Genomic DNA, 21,758 nt, shown 5'->3' with positions numbered 1-21,758 from the left:
CACACAGCGCAACTGGCGGTAATGTCCAAATCTCCTCCTTTAGACGCGAATGTTCGATGAAGAGGCTAAAGACAGTCGCAGTGCGTCCCTGCATGCAGCTGGCAGCTTGTCCACAGGAGCCGGCTCTGGGTTTGGAGAAAGCTACAGCCTTTCAAACCCATCCATCCGTGCAGATGAAGACATTCCTCAGCCCACCATCTTCAACGGAAAACTCAAGGGCTACCAACTCAAAGGCATGAACTGGCTGGCTAACCTTTATGAACAGGTACACATGTCTGTTATTTTTTATTTATTTTTTATTTTTTTTATTGTTTTTTTCTGACTTATGCTGTGCTTTTCTGAAACTCTCAGTATTCCTTTAGTTTGTTTTCATTACTTTGAAATGGGCAGTTTTTAATGGCCAACAGTATAAAAGAAATCTTTATTAGTGTTTTGGTTAAGAAAATTTATGAATCTCTAGTGTAACAACACTAACATGATTCAGTGCTCGTTAGCATTGTTTTTGGTCAACATGTGTACAGTTTTAGGATGTTTTCTAATATTTTTTTTTCCTCCCCACTGAGTGATTTAATTCTTCTTCCCTTTTCTCTTTTGCTCTTCATTTCCACAGGGAATCAATGGAATCTTGGCAGATGAAATGGGACTGGGAAAGACAGTTCAGAGTATCGCTTTGTTGGCACACTTAGCAGAGGTGAGAGAGAGGACGGGGGGCCAAAAGGTTTCATTCACCACACTCTTCCAAAACACATTGCGGAATATTCAGTTGACTCCACCATTGTTTTCGACTTGTGATAAAACATCTAAAAGGCAGCCTATTTGCACCTGCATCCTTTAAAGGGTCCCCAGTTTCTGGCTTTTTGCAGGTGCTGGAACATTTCAATGAATTAGTCATATGACTTCACTCCTCTGAAGAGCTGATTTGCCAGCTCTTTACATTTTTTAGTCTCACAACCCCAAAGGTGGAAATGCGAGCTTTTCAGTCAACTGTCGTTGGCAGGAAGGTGCATGCTGTGGGCTTCTCAGGCCCTCCAGGACTTCCTGTTTTCTGGGTGCTGCTCACACAAGCACAGCAGACCACCTGTTGCGGTGGTTGACATTGTATTTGCTTTTCTGTTCCTGCAACAGAGAGATAACATCTGGGGTCCATTCCTGATCATCTCTCCAGCTTCTACACTCAACAACTGGCATCAGGAGTTCACCCGCTTTGTGCCAAAATTCAAGGTGAGAACCCACCGTGGCTAAGCGAGCACACACACACTGAAACATCTGCAGAAGCACGTCCAAAGGAACTGCTGATTCGTCATTTCTGTTGTTCTTCCGCCAATGCATTTCTCTCTCCGCTTCTTAATGCAGTGGTTTGTTAGTTTTGACATTCTGAGAGTAAGCGCAGGTTACCAGATGAAATGTTATCTAGAGCTGTCCATTAGGGGGCAGTATTGTAGCACTGTTCGCATTGACACATAACTACATAGCTGTTTTTATTTTTGTTGAGTGGTACTTCTCAAAAAAAATCATTTTGCATGCCATAACTGGCTCTTGAAAGACTGTGCGTAGCGAAAATATTATCAAATGCATCAATATGTCAGCTATGCTTGAACACACACACACACACACACACACACACACACACACACACACACACACACACACACACACACACACACACACACACAGTCAGTGATAAACATGACTCTTTGTTGTGTACGACATTCAGCTTTGCCCATTTTCTCAGCCAGTTTGGAAATAAATCAATTGCAGTTTGTTTTGCTAATGAGGTGTGAAAAGACCCCATTACACAATTTGAAGATAAGCTTCCTGAACATTCAAAGCAAGACTGACTGAAAACAATGGGAAAGCGGCTTGCGTTGAGCGATGTAATGGTAATGATGTGTAAATCTTTTCACATCGCATTCTATATCTCAACAAGTGGGGCAGTGATTCATGTGCGATGTTATGCCTAGACATTTTCTCTGAGAACATCACTGTGGCTCTGTTTTTCCAGCATTGCTCAGTCTTAACTGTAGGGTTTTGTTTTTTTGCTTCTTCTTCTTTTTTCTTTTTACATTAAACATGTTCACATGGGGATTATTTTGATCTATGAAGGTTTTCTGACAGAACAGTGTTACTGATATGTCCCATAGGTGTTACCATACTGGGGAAATCCTCACGATCGGAAAGTGATTCGGAAATTTTGGAGCCAGGTAAACATTGAAGGATACATCACCGTACATTTTGCAGCCAGTAAACTCAGCACTTTTTATCCTTTTAACTCTTAACGCTGTGTTTTGTCACACAGAAAACCCTTTACACGCAAAATGCACCTTTTCACGTGGTCATCACGAGCTACCAGCTGGTGGTCCAAGATGTCAAGTACTTTCAGAGGGTCAAGTGGCAGTACATGGTTCTAGATGAAGCCCAGGCACTGAAAAGCAGCACAAGGTAAAGCGTTATCTTGGTGGCATTGATATTTGTGATCACAGGGTCACAGGTTCATGTGTTGATGCGTGATATCTGATTTATCAGACTTTGTATTTAAAGATTTTATCTTACCCTTCTTTGGCAATTCAATAACTAGCCTGAGCATACAAACATTATTAAGATGTTTTAAATGCAGACCGGCCTTTTAACAACTTTACTAACCAATTATAATGTCATTCTGGCCAAAACACAAGTGTTGTAAAATAAATGACTCTTTTCTAGTCCCAGCAGTTCTAACTTGCACAGAATGCTGTGGCCATTTGTGAGTTTTCTTGTTTTTTGTCTGAACAAATAAAGCCCTGCGTGCTTTGGATAAGTGTCTTGAGAAATGCAAGTGAAAAAAGTTTGTAATAAATCAGCTAAAATATGCAGAGCAAGGGAAACTGTTCTTTAAATCATTTGGTAAATCAACAAAAATGTCTGGAAAAATACAGTAACCGGTCTCTACGGTTTCACTAGTATGTGTCATTTCTCGGCTCCTACTGGAGACCAGCCAAAATCAATAGACTGGCCAAACGTACAGCCACACACAAGCGATAATCCCAAAAAATGTAGTACATCCAGTGATTACATTAAATGAAGTGTTAAATGCAGATGATAAACATCTGTAGCTGTCACAGCAGGTGACGGTCCTGGTTTCTGTGCTTTTTCAGCGTTCGGTGGAAAATCCTCCTGCAGTTCCAGTGTCGGAACAGACTTCTGCTAACCGGGACGCCCATTCAGAACACAATGGCTGAGGTGAGCGACGTCTGTGTGTATGTGTGTGTGTTGGCAAGTGTGTGGTCATCCGGGCAGAACTGTAAGAGACTGCATGTTTTCCTCTCAGCTGTGGGCCCTGCTGCATTTCATCATGCCTACGTTGTTCGATTCCCATGAAGAGTTTAACGAGTGGTTCTCCAAGGACATAGAGAGCCATGCTGAAAACAAGTCTGCCATCGATGAGAGTGAGTACAGCAAAGGCTACTATTTTTCCCCCATATTTTATATGTATGCTTTTTAGCTTATTTGAAAATAGGTGTACCAACACTGTCCTTCTATCCTGGCTCTATTTGCATGTGATATGATTTGTAAGTAAACATAATTTTTTTTGTTGTTGTTTTTTAGACCAACTATCCAGATTGCATATGATCCTGAAGCCTTTTATGCTGCGCAGAATCAAGAAGGATGTGGAAAATGAACTCTCAGACAAGGTAGAAGAACCAAGGGTGTATTAACAATTAAGGGTGACACGACAATCTCATTTTTCACTTTTCCTAAGGGCAAAAAAAGATGGGTTTCTTCCCCCCAAGTGGCATCCTTCCTGTTATGCCACATTCCCTCTCCATATTTTAATCCCTATACTCTGCTAAGATAGTATAAGAAATATTTGATTTACAGTGGTCCCTCCTTTATCGCAGTAGTTACGTTCTAAAAATAACCCACGATAGGTGAAATCCGTGAAGTAGCCAACTTTATTTTTTACAATTATTATTAAGGCTGTAAAACCCCTCACTACACACTTTATACACTTTTCTCAGACAGGCATGAACATTTTCACACTTTTGTCTCTTGTTTAAACACAAAGTTCAAACCTTCATAGAAAAATAAGTCCAGTATAGTATAGAATCAAACCAAAGGCACCTTTGACAGTCCAAAATGTTTCGTCGACATTGTTGTTTGTTGGGGAGAAAAGTTACAAAGATACTGTACAGCACTCAGAGTCACATTGCTAGCGATCGAAGATTTATGTAAATTTGACAAACTGAACGCATTCTGTACCGGACAGGAGACACGGCACAGAGATGATTGATTGAAAATGGTCTACAGCCGATCAGGATGCAGAACACAATGCGCTGTTTAAAAAAAAAAAAAAAAAAAGTATGCAAAATTGCGGGGGAAAAAATCTGCGAAACAAGCGAGGGACCACTGTATCCCAAATGTTGGGAAATGACAGTGTGACAGCAGCCCGTAGATCTCAATAAATGAAATCTAATATGATGCAATAAAGGAGCTTAAAGCTAGAATAAATGCAGGTGTTGTGGTATTAGTTGGTGAAGATTTCTGTATCTGTCCATGTGTCAATGAATGAAACAAACGTTAGAGATGTGGTGCAGTGGACGGTCTCGATGCATTAATTATCCACATCATTTACCACTACAACAACAGAATCACCTCTGCTGCTGCAGCTGATGATGGAATAGTATATTGATACAACCTAGATTCAAACAGCAATGATGAATTTCCTCCATGAGTTACATCGATTCATCCCAATAGCCGGCAGTTCAGTATTCAGGCACAGTGATGTGCTTTAGTACAGTCCCTCCACATTTCTTCTCACCACCCAGATTAACATCTTTGCCTGCCTAAAAAGTTCAGAAGCCATGTATGGTCAATACAATAGCTTTGTTTGATTCAGACCTTAAATCAAAACTTAGTTACTTTATATTGGCTGTTGGAGCCTCTCCAGAGTTCATCCACTGTGTGAAACAAGCTATTTTTCTTCTGATTGGCTGCATCCCACAAACTGAAGGTTTGAACCGCAGGTGGGTGGAGCCAAGAATACAAAAACACTGTAACTGAAACGCAATAATTTTTTGAACCCTAACGTTCAGATAGCAGAGTTTATACTTTATTATCTGAAACTTTCATCATGTGTCTCATAAACAAGGGAAGCAAAACATAGTCTTTTAATAGAGGACTTTTTCATGAAAAACTTGGTTTATGAATTGAAAAGAGAGAGAGAGGATTAGAGCATGCAGGCCTGCTGGGGAAAAACAAATCTGTATGTAATTGCATTTTATACAGCAGTTCTCAGCTATAATGCAGGACCATATTGTGTCAGTAAGAAGCCATGCTTGTCACCTCTCCTGGTTAAACATGGAGCCTTCCTCCATCTGTCTCTCTGTACACCTCATTGACAGAGAAAGTATTGTAATGAAGGTATGAGTGATGCTTGTGCTGGCAGATCCTCCTGACAGATGTTGGACCCGAGGTCACACACGCACACACGCAGTCGCTCATGCTCTGTGGGAGTCTCGAGGAATGGCAGAGTTCACCACTCCCCCACATCTGTCTTTTTCACTTTCCTTTGCACCCACATGTAGTCCTGCCAGCCCACTTCCCTCATTTCTCCGCTCTCCGCTGGTTCCTCTTTGTTTTGTCAGAACACTGAAAGCCAATACTAACCAGGAAAGTTCACTGGTGGTTCACGGTATGGTTTTATGGATTGTTACCGTTGGGTTTCACGGCTTTCATCAAAGCGTGGCACAAGATAAAACCAGAGATTTGAATGTTTGTTTAAAGACTGTTGGGCAAATGGCATGAAGTCCATACTCACATAACAGTTTGGGCTAAGCTCACAGGAAAACACTGTGTGTGTTCTAATGGGATAGTAATGCTGACTCAGAAAAATCAAAACCATTTTGTTCGGCTGACCAAAGGGGAGGGGACAATGTAAAGTTAATTTGAACTACACATGATGAAGCATCCTTCCTTGAGAACAATGATTCTGCAGCACAGTTTTAATAAGGCATTATTCTGCATGTATGTTATGTGACTTATATTTCTTTTTTTAATGTTTGAACTCTCCTTACCTTCTTCAGATTGAGATCCTGACCTACTGTCAGCTGACCTCCCGGCAAAGGTTGCTCTACCAGGCTCTGAGAAACAAGATCTCTATCGAGGATCTGCTGCAGTCCTCGATGGGCACGGCCCAGCAGGCTCACAGCACCACCTCCTCCCTCATGAATCTGGTCATGCAGTTTAGAAAGGTATGAGCTCTGATCCATATTTTATTGTCTTTATGGTATTCAATGCTAAAAATGTATGAAAACTAGAAGGGCGCTTGAAGAGACCTATACGCTCAGCAAATAACTAGATATTCAAGAACGATAAATAAGACTATGGATACGCATATGTTTGGATGTTTGAACAATAAATTGGTTACATCACACAGCACATAACAATACAAACGAATTGCCAATCACAAAGTCATTGTGCAATGAGCAGACCCTAGGTAATCTTCTTTTCTGTCTGATATGACCAAAATATACAAAATAGACCAAATCTTTTATTTAGTATGACCTAAATTGCATAATTCATAGAGAAAGGGGGCCATTTTTACATAGATGCCATCACAAATTGTTCTTTAGGGGCCCTTTAAAAGCCTTGGACCTTAAGCAGTTCCCTGGTGTATGTGCTCGTGACAGGATTGTTAAAGTAATTGTGAAATCAGCACCGTAATGCTGCTCCAGCCGCTGAAAATTGGCCTGTTACTTTTTGGCACTAAAACAGACAAGCACTGATGTAAACATAACCTATTTAGTTATTATTAAGGTATAGTGGGTTTAAAAAACAAATTATATTAATTCTCATATTTTGGTTGCCTGTGGCTCAGGAGGTAGAGCAGGTCATCTGCTAATCAGAAGGTGGCTGGCTGCTCCAACCTGCATGCCAAAGTGTCCTTGGGCAAAATACTGAACTGCTGATGCGTTCTGCAGAGTGTGAATGTGTGACTATTGGGTAGGAAGCTCTTAAACGTGTGTTTGTGTGAAATTGGTGAAAGAGATATGTTGTATAAAGCAGTTTAATTGCTTAAGTAGAGTAGAAGTGCTAGTAGAACCAGTCCATTTACCATTTGTTGAGAATGTTAGTCTGATCCGAACAATGACTTGGCTGCACAAAACAAACATGCTGATTCCTGAACTCCAACTGTGCGTATGTTTGTGCGTAGCTCTGCAACCACCCTGACTTGTTTGAGCGTCAGGAGACCCGCTCACCTTTCCACATGTCCCTCAAGCCCTACGTCATGTGCAAGTTCCTCTACCGTCATGGCCTCATTCACACGCACAATCAGACCAGGAAAAAGTGAGTTCTTACACACAGAGACATTCACAGGATCACGTAATCTTCACTAATATTCACTTAATCCAATAATAGACAGTCTGTCAGAGTTTCTGTTAACAGTGTTTTAGGGTTACGTTTACATTTGAAATTACTGTGTAAACACTTTGAAAACTGTCTGTTTTTTTTTTTTCTTCAACAAATATTCAGCCTTGTGGACATAAGCTGACTTTGGGGCTCACAAGTGGTTATTATCCCAATTATAGATAGGAAAATAAGAATTTGTGTGGGTTGGACTGAGATCAGATGATCATGTCAAATTTAGGTTCAGGTCTGCTATCCCTCCTTTTTTTTTCTTTTTTTAAAACTTTGGTGTAACCTGGTCTTTCTCTCCACGTCGTCCTCAGATTACTTCAAGTGCTGCTGTCTCCCTTCTCCCCGAATCACATACAGCAGTCTCTCTTTCACAGGAAAGGTGAGCACACGTCAAGCTCTCAGCTAGAATACAGATAGTTCTTGCTCAAACCAGGAGTTGGTTTTCTCCTGTGACGTGACCTGACATCCAAACCTCAGTTTCTGTCTTCTTAATTTGATGTTTCCATTAGGGATGCACTGATAATAAAATGATACTTATGATGGCAGTGGCTGATGGTAACCTGTTGTCACACCAGTTTGGTGTTGGCTACATGTTCAGTCAGTGTGGTGAAGACCTGAAACACAGTTCAGCTATTTTTAATCAGCAATATTGTCAGAAAAACAGGCACAGGGGGCATTTTAAATACCTGTGTTTGCCTCCATCAATCAAAAGTGGTTAATCCCTGACTTCCATTAATCCATGCTTAACATTTTCTCCTTTTTTGATTTCTTTAGTGTCATGTTTCAAATATTTTAATATTTTTTTTTGCCATTTTCAGGTGATGACAAAGGAAGCTGTTTCTCCTTCTTGCGTTTCATTGACGTGTCACCAGCTGAATTGTCCAGTCTTATCCTCCAAGGCACCTTAGTAAGGTAGGCATCAAATAGGCTTTAGACTGCTCTAAATGCTCTGTTTCAGACGGATATTTTTACTCTTAGCTAAGTAAGATATCAGTGAGAGTGGATATATATGACCTTATGTGACCTTATATGGTCATCTTAAGCATAGCCCCATCCACCTGCTGTTAAATCCTTCTGTTTGTGAAGATTTGGGAATTAAGTTGGCTTAAACAGTGGGTTGCCTTAAAGCCAAAGGGGGTAAGCAAAATTACTGTAGTCCAATTTTAAACGTTGAAAAGTTGTAAATCCACCTTAATTGAGGCTGAGCTTATGTATCACTTAAACCCATTTCTACATTTTTTTTTTCCCATTTGTAACTTGAGTCTTCATTTCCTGCCTTTACAGGTGGTTAGCCCTTTTTCTGTCTCTGAAAGCTGCATACCGGCTCCATCATCAGCGCCTGTTCGACCTTGAAGAACAGGGCCAGGAGGAAGCCGGAGACGGGGAGGCTTGCAGAGGAAAGTTACAGCAAGGGATTAAGTGTCTGTCTCGCAAGGACCTGATTCTGTGGCTGAACAGACCCATTTCCTTCCCCAACATGCACAACAGTCCTGTTTTGCAGGTAAGAAACATCAAGGTGCATGCATGCTGATGGCAAGCTATACGCAAGAAATTCCTGAGTAGCCATCTGCAGTACACATTAATGTGTGGCAGAAATGAGAAACGCCAGTAAAGGATCCATGTCCTGCTGACAGTGCTGAAATTCTCTCCAGAGCATCAGCCGGTGTTTGGCCACACATCATGCTCTCTGCCCCAAGCTTCCTCTCCGTCCACAGGGATGCAATGTGGAACCTAATCCCTTTGTAGCCCTGTGACCCATTAATGTCGATTTCCCTCCTGGTATATGTTTCTACGACCCCGCAGCACACCATCTAGCTTCACTCTTACATCAGATGTGTACAGGAAATCTCCTCAAATCATTAAACACCATTTCAAAAATATATATACAAAGTCTTGTATTAATAATTAAAACATATTGATCTGCTTTTAGTACAGACTTTTAGCTGGTTGTGAGGTCTGTCTGTGTGGATTAGTATACATGACCAGTGTGTTGCTGGTGTTTTATGGCAAAATATGATTAGTGATGTGTAATGTTCGTCGGTAAAGATGATAAATGTAACACATACAGCAAAGCCTTTTCTCTACACGCAAATAGTTTCATGGGTACTGCTGAGACAGCACATTATTGCTTCGACATTTTTTTCCTTTGTATTATTTGGCAATATGTAAATCTTATTGTTAGTACAGAAGTGGTGCAATGCCAGTTCAAATACAAAGAACAGTAAAAAATAATAATAATAAAAGCTCTACACTGTCTCTGCTTAACATTCCTGCTCCTTCACTTATCTGCTTAACTGAAAAGCCTAAAAAAAATCATCAAGATTTCACTCTGCAAACTTCTAGCCATTGGCAGATACTTTCTGTATCACATTTCCACTCTTCCACCAATTCTAGCTTAACTTGTTGGGTGGAAAATACTCAGGAGTAAATGCTGCCGGGGGTAATTCCATCCTCCTCTTCCTTTCCCGGCCTCATCATGCTGGGTTAGGCAGCTGTCTAGCATCTTAGGTTCCCCCCTGGAGCTTCTCAACATATGAGAATAAGAATATTAGATGCAACTTCAAATATGAGCAAGGAATAGAAACTCGCAGACACCTGGAGAGTTTTTACTGTATGTGTGCTTATGACCACGCTGACCCCAAACTCCTACTTGTAGAAATGACTCACTCCCGCAGTTCTTGCCAACTTCTTTTAACTCCTCATTTTTCTTTTAAAACTGCATGGAGCTGGCACACAGTGGCACTTCTTTCTGCTTGGCTCATCTCTCTCTGGCTGTGTACTTGACAGCGTGGCCAGTATTGCTTTCAGCTTTCCTTTTGCTTCTATCAAGGAATTGAGAAAACCGAGAGAACCAAGACGCGCACTATTATACCCAGAAAGCTGTGGGGGAGCATTGGATTGGCTGTCTGTCCCTCTGTTTCACTCTCACTCCATCTCTGTTCCATCTCAGTGCTGAAACAGTCGTAATATACAAACAGCATGTTGTCTTTCTCTTAATGTCATCCATATCTACCTTATGAAACTCTGCTTTTGTTTGTATCTGACATCATAATTATGTTCCACAACGATAAAGATGTGCTGATATGATTTTTGCATATTGTCAGCACATTTTTAAACTGTATTTTTTTTTTTTTGTCTAAACTGCAATCTGCTAACAATCGTAACATCCTCCTGTATGTTCAAAGAGGATGAAGCTTTCAGTGCTCAATGTGAAAATAATCTGTTCTTGCTGGGTTTGAAAAACTAACATCTTCCTTGGTGCATTGCTTTTGTGAAACACACACAAAGCATTATGGCCTTCAACAAAGAAATTGAAGAAAAAATTGTAGTTGCTAAGCACTGCCTGAGTTGGTCTGACACTGATAGTTGATTTATTTATTTTTTTGTCTGCCATTAGATGGCACTGTGTAGCCATAATCTCACACACGTCACACAAAAGCAGACATTACCATATTACTTTAAAAACCTACCATTCTGTAATACTCTACTATACTTTGTTCCAAATGAATGTTTGTGTTTACCACAGTGTTTTATCCTGATGTCCACATGCTGTGACATGTGGAGTTTAAACCATATAGGCTGCAGTAATCTTACATTTCACATAGCAATTTCAGCCTTAAGTTGAAATGTTATGTAATGTCTTTGGATAAAAGCCAGATAAACTTAAATATAATGTGAGAACAGCTTATAAAACGATGAGCACTGAACTCAGTGAGCTTTGTATGATCCTACTTTGTTTACTTCTGTTTGCAGTTCCTCTCTTTTCTGCTTAAACAAAATCATTGATTCATCGTGGTGATTTCTGTATATGCTTTTCAGGATTTGGTGTTCACGGCCTCCAGGCCCGGCGTGGTGGGGCACACAGATGTAAAGGTCCACTGCAGAAAATTGGGCACCTTTACAATCCGATCCTGCCAGCCCACGCTGCCACCTAAGTTCCTGCTAGCCGCCACACCCAGGGTATGTGTTTAAGAACAACAAACAGACTGAGGAGGACACACTTGCAAGTCCTGCCTGTCTGTGTGTGATGACAGTCAGGGTTGTGTGCTGGCGCGCTTAAAACAGCTAAGCATTTGGGTGGTCATGGAAATGGAAGAGGGAAGCGCTGTGAACAATGCTTTTGTGGCTTTTTAACAATGAGAAGCTCTTATCTGTGAAATGTTTGTATGACTGTGTGTGGTTGGGGTACAGGAGGTCAACACTGTGACTCCCAGCTGCACTTAAAACAAACGGAGTCTCCAAAAAAAGGGCTTCTTGCTCAGGTTATTCAGTAGTTGTTCAGCTTCCTCTTGCCCCTCTCACCTTCTCCTCCCCCTACACACACAAACATACGCAGATGCAGAAGTTGCTGATTCAGTGAAACCAGGACTGCATGCATCGACATCTCTCCATCTACAGCTTGAATCTCTCTGGAGCAAAGTTATCAGTTTGTTAAAAAAAAAAAAGAAGTCTTAAAAACCGAGCCTATGTCAGCGTACAGTATTTGTGCTTTGCCATCGTAAAATGTTGTTTCTATCCATCATGCAATGCTATCTTTTGTTTCCAAGGTGACAGCAGTACCCATGGAGCACTATTGTAACGACCGCAGTGCTGAATACAAGTGGCAGGTGACACGCAGCGGAGGAGGCACGATCTTTAAACAGTGTTTCCTGTACGGCTCTCCTGAACTGGCATCAGAATGGCGTGTGAGGGCTAATGCCTTTCACCCACAATGCCCTGGGGGTGTGATGGCCCTCTATCCCCGCCATGGATGGTCCTTTATACGGATACCTGGTAAGTCCTGTCAGTGTGTGTGTGTGTGTGTGTGTGTGTGTGTGTGTGTGTGTGTGTGTGTGTGTGTGTGTGAGGGGCCATTTCTCCTTTACTTTGGAGTGTTACTACTGAACATTCAAATGAGTTCCCCTGGTCTCATGCGCAGCTTTTCACACTAGGCTTTCAAATCCCATAAGTAAATGTCCCACAATTTGCAGTCTAACAAATAGATGTATTAGATGTAGCATGTAACAGCAATGGCTGTTCAAGGGGCAGCTAATCTGAAGAAAGTTTGCTTATGTGGAGAGAGATACAGAGCTTGTTTAGGGCAGTAAATGAGGTAAGTTTAGCTCCACACAGAGGTGACCAATAACAGTAAATAGTGGATATCCTCTTTTATAGAATAGTGAGTAATAGAGGCCCGTGGGAGAATCCATAGATCTTAGTCCTGGGTCAGGAGGGCAGGGCAAGCAACATCACCCTCCACTATCTCTACCTGTAGGTCACACAGTGACTTCTCAGGGAACTGCTGAGATAAAGGGCTTCTGCAGAGGTTCACAACACATACCAGCAATTTCCATTGAATTATGAGATTCAATGGAAAGATTGTGTTTTGTTTTGTTTTTTTTGGGGGGGGTTGTCCAAGTGAATTTATGGCTTAGCAGGCCTTTATCAGAAAAGATTGGCTTGTTGAGCAAAGGGTTAGCTGCAGCACACTGAAAGGTGATTCACCACCAGGCTTCAGATGACTGATGGATGTCTAAGGTGAGAGAGGCCGCTACCTTCTTACAGAAAGCACATCCGTTCTCAGTGACCTAATGAAGGGGTCTCTGATAAACTCTGTTATGGATTATGATGACTGTTTTGTCAAATTGTCCCAGCGCAGCGGACACTGGATACCTTGTTTGATAAGCCTGCAGTGCGCTCATTTAACGACCTTTAGTACTTTCTGAGGTGCACTGTAAAACAACAGCTTCTCTAAAAATCATAATAGGTCCTTTAGATCCTGTCAGATAAATAATAATAAAGCTTAGTCCTTTTTTTAAGCTCCTGTGTATACATGTGCTTGTGAGAGCGTTTCTGTGTAAAAGTGAGAAACAAAACAAGTATTTGTGTGTCTGTGTGAGAACAGCCTGAAAGCTCTTGTGAAGTTATATGGAGGCAGACAAAGCGAGGAAGTTTAGCTACTGGTCATTGTTCAAGTGCTCAGTTAGGTAACACTAATAGATGGTCTGCCTGTGTGCGAGTGAGTGTGTGTATATGTGTGTTGTTTCTGTACAGTCGAGCCCATTCAGGGACGTGTGCGGTGCTCACACGGGGACCGAGGTGTCTCTCAGCCCTCCGCACACACTCTCCCACGCTCAGGGGGACAAGCTTTTACCTCTGTCTCTCCTTCACTAACAGACAGGACGGTGCGCTGGGCTGAAATCAGTATCTGGCCACGGGCTCTCAGTCCGTCTGGTCTCCCACTTCTTTCTCAGCCTCAGTAGGAAGGAAGTGACCCAACACTCAGGCACCCGTCCTCCGCTGAACACATTGTTGCCACATCAAGGCTCAGATATGTACAGTAGCTCAGCTGAAGTTTCCCACCCTCCGTCTCCTCCGCACTCCCAGCCCCACACCTTTAGAACAAATGGCAGAGCTGAATAACTGTTTGTTTTGAGCGCCATGGCGTGAGTACAGCTGCCCACTGATATCGATGGAGGAATCTAATCAGAGGACTTATTAGGAATCAGGCCATAGAGGAGGAAAAAACAATGGGCTGTAACATTTTGGACCGTAGATTATTTTTTGTTTGTTTGTTTATTTGTTTTGATGTCATTGTAATTGTATTATTTCTTTGAAGGAAAAAAGAGAGAGAATTAATTACATGTTAAAAGTGTTAACACCGATGATGACACGATACTTCTGTATGTCTCTGAAAGAAAGCAACATGTATTATCAGCTCAAAAATGAAGCCCAAGCAGCCACACTGTCTTCTCCACAGAGACATGGCAGAAAAAGAAGATTGGACTCTAGTTACAGAGAAATTCTGGGCTTGTTTTCTTGCCAAATTAGTTTAGTTTGCTTTGTGAAAATTCTACTCCTCGCAACCACTCAATTTAAAAAAAAAAAAAAAAATTCAAATGGAGACAGATTTGAAGTTTAAAAGAAACTTTCAGTTCCACAGAAATAGCTTTCCTTGCTGTCTGTGTGGCCTCTGTCTCCCTCGCATTAATTAGAAGCAGCCACTCCACAAAATAACGGGCTTCTCACTATAGCACCGACTCTTTAACTCTTTTTCTAGCTTTATTGTGTACTGTTAAACGACTGTTGCTGCCGTGAAGGAATCTCTGAAGGAGATGGTTGGCAGCTTGTGGAGCTGTTTTTTTTGGTTGTTGTTGTTTTTTTGTGTTTGTTTGTTTTTTTAGCTGCATTAGAAAGCACACAGGAGTCTGTCTGCGTGTGCTTCCATATCCATCAGTAAAGTTCTGGCCCTGCCGTTCACATTAGGCTGTGGGAAATGCAGTTCTGCCTTCCTGTCCCTTCAAAGAAACTCTGCTCTCCACCAAAATGGCAGGAAGCTTCCCCGGCCCTCTGATAGACAGGCACAAAACAACACAGACTGCCAGCCTCACCACATCACCGTCTGACTCTGCCCCTTTTAATCTGCATTAAGCTGGCACCGGTGTCCGTCTGTGGAATTCAGCTTTTTTTTTTTTTTTTTTTTGCTAGCAATGAAAAACAAAACATACAGCCAAGTGTGTAAAGGGATTGTGATTTCCTAGTCCAATTTATGGCTATAAATGTGTCCACAAGAAAGAGCAAATTTAAAAAAAAAAAAATCCAGTATAGACTGAAGGGGGAGACATTAGCCACATTATTTTTCTATGCTGGGATCTTTAAACATGGAAGCCAAGTAATCTTTGTGCTTTGATCTGTGGTAAGTTCTGAGTCAATGCCAGCCAAGGGTAACTAGCAGTAATCTGTCTTAATGACAGAGTTCAGAGTGGGCTGCTGTGGTGTGGTGCGGTGAGGTTCCCCAGCGAAACTTGGGAGTCTTCATCAGACTGTCTGTCTCTTCCGCTGCTTTAACGACTCCTAGAGAACCAAAAGAAGCGTTCCTCTTGCATGTTTGAGGGGAGGCGGTGGTGTATGTGTGAACATGTTCCATATATGCTCCTCCATCGCTCAGACTCAGCCACACTTAGTTGTGCAAGCATATTTTTTTCTTTTAAGGGAATTCATGTTCTTTTTTTCTTTTTTTTAATGACTCTCTTTCAGGCTCCAGAGCAGAGATGCTGCTTTCTGGATGCAGACAGACTTTGTTTGGGGGGGTTGTAAATCTTCACTAAATTCTCCTGTTTTCTGTCGGGCTTCTCACTTCCTAGCTTTCAAATCCTCCCACTGGCATCTGGCTCTTAGCTGTACTGATGCTGTCGCTGTAAGAAAATTAAGTTTCACTCTGATTTTTGTCAATATATGCAGAAGCAGCAAAGTAGTGTCAGGCTAATATTTCCATCATCAGCGGTGCTGAACAAGTGTTGCTCATTGACTTATTGATTGCCCAGTGTAATGTATCATTGTACAGTGAGGGGCTGGTGCTTGGTTCGATCGTTGATTCGACCTGTTCTGTGGCCTCCCATCTGTCTCTCTTTCTCACATAACCATCCATCCATCTTCCTTTACTAACTCCTTCTCTGCAAAATCGCTGTTCTTCATCACATCTGGCTCACTTCCCTCCGTGTTCAGGGAAGCTCCCCACTTGGCTTTGGCAGACAACAGCAGCAGAGGGGAAGGAAACAGAGGACAGCATAGAAGATTGTAGCGGCGTATTAATGAAATTAGCGCCATAGTTGGTTTGGGAGTATCAGGCGCCAGGCACCAGGGCTGGGCCGGGGTTAATTAGCTGGCAGCAGGCCTCTAATTGGGTCAGGACCATGTCAGACCCCTGGCTCTGGCCCTGCAGGGATTGGATTACAACGTCGGGGGACAGACAGCAGGGGGAGGGAAGGGGCGAGCGAGAGAGGGTGTGTATCGTGGGGTGGGAGGGTGAGTGTAGAAGTGGAGGAGGGAAGGATGGAGAGGCTGCTGGAGGGTGCTACAGTGGATGTAGTAGAATGGGGGTGTGAGGAGGGACAAGGGAGTGCAGCTTAATCTGCCAGCAGGCGGTAAGCATGAAGGAGATGGGGAGGGCCTGGCTGGGTGAATACCTCTGTTAGACTGGATTGGATTGAAGCGGGTGGTGGTGGCGAGGAGGGGGGTGCTGTGAAAGGGGGGCAGGGCAGGTGGTGAAGCTTGATATGTGTATCCATAGCAACGGCAGAGTGGTGTGACACCACATGGGATTTGCTCGTGTTTTGGGGTGTGGTCTTATCGCAGTCCTCATCCCTGTCAGGCCATGATTTTAAAGTTGTTTTGTGCCCCCCCCCCTTTTTTTTTTTTTTCCTTTCAGTTTTACTCCACAATTTGATCTACACACCACAACATATTTGGACACGATCTCTTTGTTTGCAATCAGCTACATAATATTGCTGTTGCTATGTCAATGAATTTTAGTGACTCTTTCGAGCCAACACACTGTTTTTTTTTAGCTGTATCGACCTTTTCATTTAAATTCCTCCAAACCGTCCATAATTCATGGTACATGCGTAGTTACTATATCCAGTTTGCTCACGCTTAAGGGCAGTGGTCCTGCATTTCATTGCCACCACATGTAGCTTATAATGTAAGCATAAGTGTTACATTGGAATGAGACAGACCACCAATTCCTCCCAAATTGTAATTATTCATTTTCTTGGCTTCCCTTTTATAGAGTATAGCAGCAATATGAAACTGGGGTTTTCTCAATACAGTACTAAATGCTTTGAACTCGGCAACCTCTCTATAAGCCACATTGCTGTGGGACAATTTTTTTCTGCCTGTTTTCTTGCTTGCCTTTCTTTCTTTCCTTTTTTATTGTCTTTGTGTTAATAATTTCTCTGTGCATGAGTGCAACTCAGAATTCAATATGGTGATGATCAAGTTATGCTGATAAGCAACTACCAAATGCTGTATCATGGTCACCGGTGTCATCAAACACCAGAAGGTTGCTTTCTTAAGGAGCAGAGCAGCTTCGCTATTAATGGTCTACCTCATAATCCAGTCATAAACAAAAGGATTATTGTGACTGACACGTCTCTGTATACAAGAATAATAGTATCCAACTGTTTAATATGGGATTTTCTCATTGCCTGTTAATGCCATTCAAGACTTAGTTTAAGTACATGCAACATTTAGTCCTCTTTGGCCAGAAAAATCCTCAGATAGGGGCTTTTAACCTGTCTTAAAACATGACACTGGAGTCTGGAGGCTTAAATATAATCTGCTAAACAGAAACAGATCAGTAGCAGGGGTTTAGCAGTGTTGTCTTATATGAGTATTTGTGTCTCTGCCAAGTGGTGGTTTTGCGCCTGGGTGGTTGGCAGCGTGGCCCGCAAGTGTTAGTCAGTGCCCTTGACTGAGCAGCGGCTCTGGTTAGACTGGCACCTGCGGCCGGGAGGCCCTGTCTGATCTCAGCCACAACATCACCGCCGCCACCACCAGGCTAATCCAGCTGCGCTGTAGCCGGAGCCACCACAGACCCCCTTTCCTCTCCGTCTGTCCCTCTCTGTCTGGACCTCTTTTTTTCTGTTCTGCATGTCTAATCTGCTGCATGCCTGCCTCTCTTGTCTTTTACTTTCTCAGTCCATTCACTTTCTTGACGCCAAGGCCAATTACAGGCCTTTCACGGAAGGGTACATTGTGTATCTCATGGTTTGCGGTGCACTGGGCTCTTTGTACAAACCGAATGGAACCACAGCAATGCAAAACTGCCTATTTTAGAGTAAATAAAGTGCCACATCGAATCTGCTTCAGTTGTTCTTTAATGCCTTTAGCTATAGGTGTATTATTTAAGCCATTCATTATCCTCCTTAAAGCATTTCCTATGTCATTTCACAATTTTTCAATATTTTGTGAGTTAGCTCAATTCATTGTAGGTGTTTTCTCTTTTGTATTTACAATATAACGAGAAAAGATACTAATGTGGAAGAACGCATGTCATTTACTAAATGTAGATCCCTGTTACATCTTTAATTTTACATAATGACAGGAGATAAAACGCTCATCCTGCTAACCAAATCTTTCTAGCAAGTCTTGCCCTTTGGCAGCCATCTTGGTAATGCCCCCAAGCAGCTATTTGGGTATTTCGAAGCCTCTGTCTGAATAAGGAGAGAGCGTACCTAATATCAGGGCATAACAGCTGTATATTTAAAATGTTCAGCTAAACCCATTACACACACCATGCATGTGCAAAGCTTCATAACATTACAGCTTTTTAACAGCTCAGCCAGCAGTGCAGTAACTATCAGCTTCTTTCTACCAGAGCACTGAACAAGTACCATTCTAATTCAGCCTGTATGATAAACTGTGAAAACATGCAGTACACATACATCTTTTCTTCTATAATGACTAGATGCGCCCTCTACAAAGCTGAAACTGTGGGTGTAGCAAAAGCACGGTTGGCTCACATGCTTTCCAGTGTGACTTGGTTTTTTTGTCTCCTATAGATTTTTTTTTTCCATGTCTCCTTCTTTAAAATGTCTCTTTATAAGACCTTCCTTTCAGTTGAGCTGGTTCCAGGTGTTGTTGGTGAACTTCTTTGTTTATTGTAATGGCGTGATACTGCGTTAGTAGTGCGTAGGTGCTACGTAGAGCTTTGCAGACCCACATTTACATGTTGCTATATACGCCATACATGGAAAAACCAGTAATGTGGGCTACTCTTATTTATGCAAGTGCTGTTGATCGTCTTTAAGCTTGCTCTAGCTGCAAAGGAGACGGTAGTCATGTTATACAATGAAATTCTTAGCAGTGGAGTGAAACTGTTTAAAACAAAACTATTCACTGCAGCCATTGTCTGCGTTTCTCCTACGTGATTCTTTGATATTTGATATTTTGCACTTCTTCCTCTACGTGGCAAACTCCACTGTGGTCTCACTCTTTCATGTTCAAGCCAACTTTTTGACCGGTCAACACACAAACCTTTGCATAATCCTCTTTTCTGCAAATGGAAAAAAATACAGGATACTTGACAAAAAAGCTACACGCCTCAGAAAACATGAACCTTTTTCAGCTTTTCAGCTGTCCAGAAGAAAAATACAACAAGCGAAATTAAAGACATGTATGAATTTAATCCAAAACAAATTTTGCCAGCGTATTCCCAGGAGCTGTAGGTTGTGAGTGCGAGTGAGGCCAGGACTGGATGTATTTGACAGGCTGACACCACTCGACAGTGACCTGTAGGTGAGCTCTCCAATACTTCCCCAGAGCATTTCACCTATTCATCTGTTCTATTAGTTCCTCTTTAACACCTCTGCCAGGCCTGACATTTTTTCAGAAGGTTATACTAAAAGGTCACAGGTCAGGGTTCAGTCCAAGTACAAATTAGCATAGAAAGGTCTCCTTAAAAAAAAGATCTATTTGAGATTGTGGGTCTGTGGTACATTTTAACACAGGTGTATGTTTCAATTTTTTTTTTTTTGCATGTTTCAAATATGTTCCAGGAGGCTATTCTTTTTGAAGGTATCCCAGTCTGTTTTTTGCTTTTTGGAGAATGTGTTTTGAATTAATGGCCGAAGCAAAGTGAAGAAATAACACTGGGAAATATTTATAAGCCCAGGTTTGCAGTGCACAAAAGGGCTTGGGGGACAGGAGTCCACCTCTTATGTAAGATGGTCAAGCCTCACTCTCCCATAGGGACTCTCTTGTAATCCTGACCTGACCCTGTCCCCTGACCCTGGACCTGGCCTTAGGTTCTTCCCACTCAGGGCCACGACCTCTCGGTCAAACACCATCGTGTGCCTGTTACAGGGTCGAATGCAGGCACAGCTTTTTCCTTATTCTACCATTGTGTCAGATGACGTTAATTCCTCATCAGCTGGACATCGAGGAAACCACTTCAGCAGCAGACCCAGGGTCAGAACACCCCCCTCTTTTCCATTGCTCTTGTCAGTAAATCATTTGAAGGCCAGCGAATACCTGATGTGGTATCAACAGAAACGTGGCCAACTGCCAGGCCTGTTTGTTCACCTTTTGTGCTTTTGTTTAAAATGGAGTGTAAATCACTTTTTCCTCAGAGTTTCACTTTGTCTCTTATTCATTGTATCCTTAATTCTCTCTGCTCTCAGCAACAGCACAGTCAATCAGGGCACAGGCTTTATTTAAACGGCCACTAAATTAGGGCCAGATCTAGGAGGATCGATCCCCCCCCAGATCTATCTGTTCTGGTTAAAAAGGTTATTCAAGAGTCTTATCTAACTTTTGAATTGATTGGAGTTTGTTTTTTTAACTTTGTAAGTAAGCAGATATTTTATTGTGTCAACTCACTAAATATTTTCAGTGATTAATGTGATTTCATCACACAGCTACTTACTGAGAGTAACATGGAAAAGTTGCTGTGTTGCCACCCGGGTGGTTTGTGTGGTAAAACTTTCTTTCCCTCTTTCAGATAAGGAAAGCCTGATTACAGAAAGTGGAAAGCTCCACACCTTGGATATCCTGTTGAGTCGACTAAAGGCTCAGGGACACAGAGTCCTCATCTACTCTCAGATGACTCGCATGATAGACCTGCTTGAGGTATAAAAGCACACATACACGGCATACATCTATAAACAGAACAGTTTGTTCCTCATTTTCATTACCTTTGCCCCTTTACAGCTCTGCTCGCTTTATTCATATGTATTCTATTTATAAGTTACCCTCACACTATTGCTAAGTGTAGAAAAAGTAACGTCCTGAATTCCATTCAGTAATATGTAACCTGAAGGTGAGTTAAATCTTTTAGATATCCGCTTAAATAAATTCCAAGTTTCCAAGTAAGTTGTTTAAGCTCCTCACCCGAGCAGTGTAACCGTTGGGGTGTGGCGCTACAGCACCTCTAAACCACCCGCCTGTCCCTCGTTGGTGCACTCATTAGACTGCTAATTAACAGGTCAGGACTAATTAGAGGGGTCTCATCTGCAGGGGAGGCAGCCAGATGGGAGGGATAACTGGGTGCAATAAGGAAAGCGGGGAAGTGGAGGGGAAATGGGTGATGGGAGTGGCAGGGTCTTTGGGGTTAGAGGAGAAGGAAATAACATGAAAACCGAGACAAAGGTAGATGGATGAGGAAAAGGTGGGAACAAATAAACGATCACAAAATCAGTTTTTCCCGGTTTGAGCTTGATAAATGAACCCGTATTACTTTTACCCACATGCATGTTTTTCTTTTCAACTTCTTAGTTAGTTATAATCTTATTTCTAAGGTCAGAGGCTGTCAGTTTGGAATCCAAGATGAAGATCGAAGTGCATTACTGCTCTCCCTACAGGAATATAATGCTGAAACACAGCCCTGACAGTGATTATGTGTTGACAGCCTCGGTGCACTACTCTGTTGTTGCCTCCATATTTGTTGCAAACATCACTATGGAGCCAAAAGCCTCTCGCATGATGTCATTGTGTCCCTATTCACACAGTGCAGAGCCGGTTCCACAGCCAAATGCTTTGATGGTAGATGGACCTGGCCCAGGTGGCTAAGGACCGTCTTCCTGTGTGTCTGGAAAACAGCAAGA

The 21,758-nt window shown here is 42.2% G+C and overlaps 1 protein-coding gene across 2 annotated transcripts in view; it reads left to right on the top strand.

Annotated features, from left to right (window-relative positions):
- Positions 1-21,758, top strand: part of ino80 (INO80 complex ATPase subunit) — a 39,876-nt gene that overhangs the window by 6,474 nt on the left and 11,644 nt on the right. For both annotated transcript variants that reach the window (XM_084952346.1, XM_084952345.1), the window contains exons 13-28: positions 44-265; positions 611-691; positions 1,126-1,221; positions 2,142-2,201; positions 2,297-2,439; positions 3,132-3,216; positions 3,305-3,422; positions 3,583-3,668; positions 6,060-6,227; positions 7,190-7,323; positions 7,707-7,774; positions 8,214-8,307; positions 8,680-8,896; positions 11,215-11,355; positions 11,943-12,168; positions 20,657-20,784. In XM_084952346.1, the coding sequence (XP_084808472.1) occupies positions 44-265; positions 611-691; positions 1,126-1,221; positions 2,142-2,201; positions 2,297-2,439; positions 3,132-3,216; positions 3,305-3,422; positions 3,583-3,668; positions 6,060-6,227; positions 7,190-7,323; positions 7,707-7,774; positions 8,214-8,307; positions 8,680-8,896; positions 11,215-11,355; positions 11,943-12,168; positions 20,657-20,784 (2,067 nt within the window). The remainder of the gene's footprint in view (positions 1-43; positions 266-610; positions 692-1,125; positions 1,222-2,141; positions 2,202-2,296; positions 2,440-3,131; positions 3,217-3,304; positions 3,423-3,582; positions 3,669-6,059; positions 6,228-7,189; positions 7,324-7,706; positions 7,775-8,213; positions 8,308-8,679; positions 8,897-11,214; positions 11,356-11,942; positions 12,169-20,656; positions 20,785-21,758) is intronic.

The sequence above is a fragment of the Perissodus microlepis genome, chromosome 15 (genome assembly GCF_051167445.1).
Source record: "Perissodus microlepis isolate ML-2025 ecotype Zambia chromosome 15, ASM5116744v1, whole genome shotgun sequence".
In the NCBI taxonomy this organism is placed as follows: Eukaryota; Metazoa; Chordata; class Actinopteri; order Cichliformes; family Cichlidae; genus Perissodus; species Perissodus microlepis.
This window is presented reverse-complemented; position numbering and strand designations above follow the sequence as displayed.